The following is a 7,200-nucleotide window of genomic DNA, read 5'->3' as shown; positions in this document are numbered from 1 at the left end:
GGTAATTTGGTTAAAAAGAATGCCATATTTCTGATATAGAGATTTTTTTTTAAATGGTCAAATTTGACCCGAGGACAACAGGAGGGTTAATACTGGACCAATTTCAAAGATTATTGTTCCCATCAGTCACTTAAACACAAAAACACAACCAAAGTTAAGATTCCATTTAGTAAAAACTGTGTTTCTGAGCCTGTGGGATGGATTGATTGTCCGTAGACATAGTGTTTGTAATTTGTCATCTATCCGTGGTGCCAGGCTGAAATGTGACACTTGAAGTACTACAGAACTAAGAGTCTCGGTAGCAGGGCCGGCCTGTGGCTTAGGCAGTATAGGCAAATGCTAAGGGCGCAAACCACCAGTGGGGCGCCGGCTGCCGTGCTGTACCTGTAACGTAGGGTGACCAGACGTCCCCGGTTTCCGGGGACAGTCCCTTATTTTGGCTACCTGTCCCCCTGTCCCCGGAATGTCCCCGGTTTTCACTGTGACTGAAAACCCGAAATTATGAAAGAAAAAACGTAGCGATAATCGCACACCCACACAGGCTCCAGACCGCCAGAGCCCGCGGTGCTCAAGAGTTTCTAGAAGCCGTGTTTTACGATGCTAAAATCACTGATTATTTACATGGAGTCTGGTGCGTTTAGCGAACGCAATTCGCGGACTTTTATGTTTTAAAAAGGATCTTAATCTTTAACAGAAGTCGACCTCCTTAGAAACCTTTCCATAATGTTGTCAGACCTTAGAATATTAATCTGAGTCTGTTAGCAGCTAAACAAGCACTTATGAACGTAAATACAAGCTGGACAATTACCTATTACTTACATTGCAGCAATCTCGTTTAATACTGCTCAATGTCAAGGAAAATATGTCCTCAGTAGTTTTTGTTGTATCTGATTCTCAATGAGCTGTTGCAGAAACAAGCCTGACAATAAAGCAAACGCTGTCAGATAAATGTAGTTCAGGAAACATTACAACATTATGAAATATTAGACTTTCTATCTTTGAATATTTAGACTTTCTATCTTGAAATTTAAGACTTTCTATCTTGAAATTTGGACTATAAGGACTTTCTATCTTGAAATTAGGACTTTCTATCTTAAAATATTAGACTATTAGGACTTTATATTTGAAATATTAAGACTTTCTATCTTTATATTAGACTTTTTTATCTTGAAGTAAAGGATGGATTTTTATCTTGAATATAAGGACTTTCTAGCTTGAAATATTAGGACTTTTTATCTTAAATATTAGGACTTTTTATCTTGAGGTGTAGAGTGAGTAGGAAGAGAGTGCAGCAGGGGTGGGTCTAGGATGATACCTTGGGGGGGGGGGCTCAGCCCCTAATAAGAACAGCTCTAGGTCTGGTCGTGTCTATTGTGTTTTACAAAAATAAAAACATTACTGTTTTGAGGTAAATATGTCTGAGCTGAATGTCCCCGGATTTTGTCTGAGAAATCTGGTCACCTTAATATAACGTCACCTAATTTAAAAAACAAGCCCGACTTCTTTTACCTCATCTAAACTCCAGAATGTCAAAGCGTCCTAAACTGTCTGGTGCCCAGGGGAGGAAAAAAAAAAGTAGAGGAGGAAAAACGTGACAAAGACAGAGGTAATGTTACAGTAAGGTGTGTATGATAATGAATATTTTTGCTGTTGCTGAACAATGATCGATAATAGCATCAGCCGTTACATGACATAGTTGGCTAATCAATAATAGCGAGCGCTATCGGTTAGTTTTAACATCAGTTAACTGTACAGTGATGCAAGGGGCGGGGCGCCACCTAAAATCTTGCCTAGGGCACCAAATTGTTTAGGGCCGGGCCTGCTCGGTAGTATCGAATAACAGATGGGTTGCCAAGCAGCGCGGTTCTGTTACACACCTGTTCCACTTCCAGTGAACACAAAACACCAGGTAATACTAGGGTGACCATGTTTTGATTTCCAAAAAAAGAGGACACTCGACCCGGCCTCCAGACACAAAATCAGACATAGAGGAACATTTGTTCCTTTTGTGATACTCAGAAATCAAAACAATTTACAAGATACAACAGCAGCAAAAAAGTCAGAAAGAAGTCCAGGTAGAGCTAAATCAGATTTCTTTTTAAACACATTTACATTTAAAAGTTACGTGTGTGTGTGTGTGTGTGTGTGTGTGTGTGTGTGTGTGTGTGTGTGTGTGTGTGTGTGTGTGTGTGTGTGTGTGTGTGTGTGTGTGTGTTGTGTGTGTGTGTGTGTGTGTGTGTGTGTGTGTGTGTGTGTGTGTGTGTGTCACTGGTTTGCAAACCAGTCTGTCAATGCGCATGGCGCACCATCTCGTTCTTTAGCCCAGCGTCTCAGAGCAGAGAATCATTTCTTATTAACAGAAATATACATTTATGTTTCTCTCAATGCAAGTACCTTTTATTCCAAGCAGCAGCCAATGAGATCCAAGCACTGCCAGACGTGTCAGCACTGTGTCCGGCGTTACGACCATCACTGCCCCTGGATCGAGAACTGTGTCGGGGAGAGGAACCACCGCTGGTTTGTGCTGTACCTAGCTGTCCAGCTGCTAGTGCTGCTGTGGGGGCTGCACATCGCCTGGTGAGTACAATACCACCACCCATCATCAGCGCTGGCGGATGTGTACTGCAGCTGCGAAGCCTCCACAAATTGCTTCTTTCTTGCGTTTTTCCTCAGGACGGGCTTCAGTTACGCACCCACGTGGCAGCTGTGGTTGCGTACCAACGGCGTGCTGCTGGCCGTGGCCGTGCTGGTGGCGCTGCTCTCCCTGATCGTGCTGCTCCTGCTCGGCTCCCACCTCTACCTGGTGTCTCTCAACACCACCACCTGGGAGTTCATGTCCCGCCACCGCATCTCCTACCTCAAACACTGCGGCGCTGATGAAAATCCCTTTGACCGCGGCACCTTCCACAACCTTTGGGGTTTCTTCTGCGTGTGGGGCACAGTGGTGTGGGAACAGGTGTACTTCAGGGAGGGCAGCGACCAAGTCTAGTGACCCATGACAAGCAGAAACGCACGGAAAGGAATCTCACCCATGATCAACCTTTTTTGGTTTTTGGGATCAGACACAAACTATCCTGGTGTGCGGTTTACATTTTATGTAAACACTAATGTTGTCATCCCACATTTCCGTTCATATCAACATATTTTCTTTCATTGGTTCATCCCTGCACTATTGTTACAGTCCGACTGTTTTTTCCCCCTCTCCCCGTGTAACAGTTTGAATCGCAGGTTACCAGCACTACAGCCCTTATTCAAACTTCCAATTGTTTACAACCATTCAAGTATAGAGTACCATTTCCCCAAGGCACTTTACTAATCGATTTCAAGGCTTTAAGTAAAGCTAGTCATAAAGCCCTGTCGAGTTCCGCTTGGTCTGTGTTAATGCACCCACATCCCACTTGACCCTTGTTTCTGTATGCTCTACTGAGTACATTTTGTCAGCATTAGCAACATGTTTAAAAACTCCTCGAGTACTTCTGGTCTTACAGTCACAAATGGTAAACCTGACTGATGGACTTACTTTTAATACATATCAAACAACTCATTAACATTTGATTAAATAATAGACTTGTTTTAGGTGCATGTGTAGACAATCCAGATCTATGGTTGGTATGGTTTCTCACTGGAGTCCGATCCTGATTAACAAGTTTGGTAGATTTGTTTTAGTGTAGGAAGCTTAGTTCTGTTCTCATTTCATGTGATACGTTGCTGTAACTCCGGAGTCGCGGCCCTCTTGCTTCTTTTGTCTTTTAAAAAAAACTGTCAGCCGAAGTGAGCAAAGGCAACCACCTTTTGTTATTTTTTTTTGCAAAACTGTTCAGCAACTCTGTAAGATTTGAAATATGAAATAGTAAAAACTGCTGTATAGTTCCTAGCATTTAATCCAACCAGGACGTACAAGATGCTTTGACTTTCAATGGACAGCATTTTAAGCTATTTTATATTGTATATACATTTTTTTTACAATTATGAACCAGAAAATGTCTTTAGATTTTTTTTATGTAAGTAGAGAGCTTTGGGTGCAATACATGTTTGGTATTTCCATTTGAACATTTCCTTGTGCAATAGTAACCTTGTAAGACAGCAATAAATGTGATGTTGAATTGTGGTTATAATGAATTAACATTTATATCATGTTGTGTACTTCTGAATTATATGCAATACTGTCATGCAATGTTTTTTACTACTTTGAAATGACTGTAAACATCAAATAAATGTTTCATTAAGAGTTTCCTTGTCATTCCCAGAATGCAGCGCTACTTGTGGTTCCTAGAGTCTCTAAAAGTAGAACGGGAGCCAGAGCCTTCAGCTGTCAGGCTCCTCTACAGTGGAACCAGCTACCAGTCTGGGTTGGGGGGGCAGACACCATCACGCATTTAGGAGTAAACTTAAAACTCTACTCTTTGATAAAGCTTATAGTTAGGGAGTGAGAAGTCGCAGCGTTCACCTAGACCGGCGGGGGAGGGTGTGTATCTGCAGACACGGCACCCCTTCTCTTCATAGTTGTCAGACTCATCTACCAACCCTTATAGAGCTGGTTCAGGTCTGCCTTGCACCAGCTTAGTTATACTGTTATAGTTTAACTTCCGGGGGACTTCCTTTGACACACTGAGCTCCTCTCTCTTCCCATTTATGTGCATTCATGTTCCAGAACTGTTTGTTACTGACCTAGCTCTGGGGAGTTACTCCCCGGAGTCCTTATGGTCTTTTTCCCCCACCATGTCTCCTTTGATCAGGGAGGCTCCAAAGCCATGGTTGCAGTGGTTGCCGTGGTCCTGCTACAGGTCCTGTGGTGCCCTGTTACATCCTGCTACGTCCTGCTAAGCCATGAACGGTTCCATTATCTTTTACTGTGACTGTTATCGCCGCTATTCATTACACCCCCACCCGGCCTCGTCAGACACCACCCACCAAGAGCCTGGATCTGTCCCAGGTTTCTTCCTAAAAGAGAGTTTTTCCTCGCTCTTGGGGAATTACAAGAATTGTTAGGTCCTTGTAAATTATAGAGAGTGGTCTAGACCTAAATCTTGTTATGAATTGATACTATAAAAAAAATTTGAATTGAATTAAAAGTCCAGCAGATATACATTTATTAAATATTTCCTTAATCTAGTTTACACTTTACATACAGGCTGGTTTGTTCTATATAAGCATAATCTTTATGATAGTATTTTAAAATGACAAATACAGTTGTATTGACTGAGAAACGTCTATGAAAGAACAAATTAACAATTTGTGTATTTTCAGTATATTACATCCCAACAACATAAGAGGTTACCGACAGATGGACGTAAAATGTGTATAAATTGCAGAAGGTATTTTGCAGTACTGTAATATAATGTAATGCTTTGGCCTTCAGAGTCACTGTTCTTCATTAAGATCACAAATATTTCAAGTTTAGTACTTTGGATAGAGACAAATCAAAAAATGTCCACTTGTAAAAAGATAGCACCCGTAAAACATTTGATAATGTAAACCCAAAATCCTTTTGAATGGCTGAACATTTCTTGATCTATCACGATACAGACCCAGCGAGTGTCAAAATTTGTCAATTGTCCAACCAAATCAGCCGTCGCACTTCACTGGTATCTGGAGGACGTTTTAGTGTGTTAGTGTGCATACAGATGATGTGAACAAAAGGCAGGACTGGTTTCTCAGCTTCTGTTGATTTAGAAGAGCTTGATGGCAAATAAAAGGAAAACAGGAGCTGCTTTCACAATGATGTGGCAGGACAGAGGGGGGGGGGGGGTCCCTCTGGTCAACTCATGAAAGAAAAGTCAAAGTCAGCAAAGATTTCTTGTTGCTCGGCGGTGAGGATGCAGGGTGTGCGTGGGAGGGTAAGGACTGGCTTGAGGCGAGTGAACTCTTCGTCAAGTTGCTGACGTCCTTCAGCGCTCTGATGACTGGCAGGAAGGGCGGCTTCATCTTTTTGCCAGGAAGCGCTCCAGTCCATTCCCTTTTAACAGATCAATTTATTTGAAAAGGAAGTTACAGTGAAATAACCAACCCACACACACACACAACACACACACCCACCACCCACACACACACACACACACCACACACACACACACACACACACACACACACACACCACACACACACACACCCACACACACACACACACACCCCCACACACACACACCACCCACCAACAACACACACACACACACACACACACCACACACACACACAACACACACCACCTTGTGTTCAGAATAATAGCGGTGTGTTTAAAAAAAGTGTGATACGCTCAACACCCTTAGAATAGTTTTTAATTCCATAATATCCATGCATTGGGAACAGTGCACATTCCAAATCAAAACATGACCAAAAATGATCAAGTTTGTGTTCTACTTTTACAGAAAGTGAAGAAAAAGGAATATTAGGGGATTGGGCTGGCCACTCCATATTCATCTGGAACCAAGACTTTGCTCCTTACTGGTGTGTTTTGGGTCATTGTCTTGTTGAAAGACCCATTTTAAAAGGCATTTCCTCTTCAGCATAAGGCAACATGACCTCTTCAAGTAATTTGATGTATTGAAACTGATCCATGATCCCTGGAATGTGATAAATGGGCCCAGCACCGCAGTATGAGAAACATCCCCATAACCATGTTTTACTGTCTTCACAGTGTACTGGGGCGTGAATTCAGTGCCAGGGGGGTCGGGGGACCAAGTCGGAGGAGAACAATTTTGCTCTCATCAGTCCTCAGAATGTTGGACCATTTCTCCTTTGGCCAGACAATGTTTCCTTTGGCAAACTTCAACCTGTACATGTCTTTTTTCAGCAATAGGACTTTGCGGAGGGGGGGGGCTTCTAGCTGATAGCTTTGCTTCACATAGCCAAACAGTAACCGTACTCACAGGTAACTTTAAGTCTTCTTTGATTTTTCTGGAGCTGATCACTGGTTGAGCCTTTGCCATTTTGGCTATTCTTCCATCCATTCGTATGGTAGTTGACCGTTTTCCCCCATGTCGTTCAAGCTTTTGGAGGCCGTTTCAAGGCATTTGAAATAATTTTAGCTGAGCAAACTATAATTTTCTGCACTTCTTTCTATGTTTTCCCCTCTCCAATCAACTTTATAATCATAGTCTGCTGTTTCCGTGTGAAATGCACTATAACCAGCACATTTGCTTCCATCTTTCCTTAAATATGGGCCATAACTGACACATGTTTCTTCACAGAATCAATCACCTC

At 42.4% G+C, this 7,200-nt stretch overlaps 2 protein-coding genes across 2 annotated transcripts in view; one reads left to right on the top strand and one right to left on the bottom strand.

Moving 5' to 3' along the window:
- The window catches only part of zdhhc12b (zDHHC palmitoyltransferase 12b), a 7,178-nt gene extending 3,823 nt beyond the window's left edge, over positions 1 to 3,355 (top strand). Inside the window, exons 4-5 of the mRNA XM_032539433.1 lie at positions 2,411 to 2,577; positions 2,674 to 3,355. Of these exons, the coding sequence (XP_032395324.1) occupies positions 2,411 to 2,577; positions 2,674 to 2,989 (483 nt within the window). The 3' untranslated portion in view covers positions 2,990 to 3,355. The remainder of the gene's footprint in view (positions 1 to 2,410; positions 2,578 to 2,673) is intronic.
- Positions 3,356 to 5,065: 1,710 nt separating this feature from the next.
- Positions 5,066 to 7,200, bottom strand: part of pkn3 (protein kinase N3) — a 43,407-nt gene continuing 41,272 nt past the window's right edge. The window contains 3 exon segments of the mRNA XM_032539393.1: positions 5,066 to 5,874; positions 5,877 to 5,944; positions 5,946 to 5,956. Coding sequence (XP_032395284.1) covers positions 5,759 to 5,874; positions 5,877 to 5,944; positions 5,946 to 5,956 — 195 coding nt within the window. The 3' untranslated portion in view covers positions 5,066 to 5,758.

The sequence above is a fragment of the Etheostoma spectabile genome, chromosome 16, assembly GCF_008692095.1.
Source record: "Etheostoma spectabile isolate EspeVRDwgs_2016 chromosome 16, UIUC_Espe_1.0, whole genome shotgun sequence".
Taxonomy (NCBI): domain Eukaryota; kingdom Metazoa; phylum Chordata; class Actinopteri; order Perciformes; family Percidae; genus Etheostoma; species Etheostoma spectabile.
Note: the sequence above shows the minus strand (reverse complement) of the source record. Positions and strands in the feature narration are given on the sequence as shown.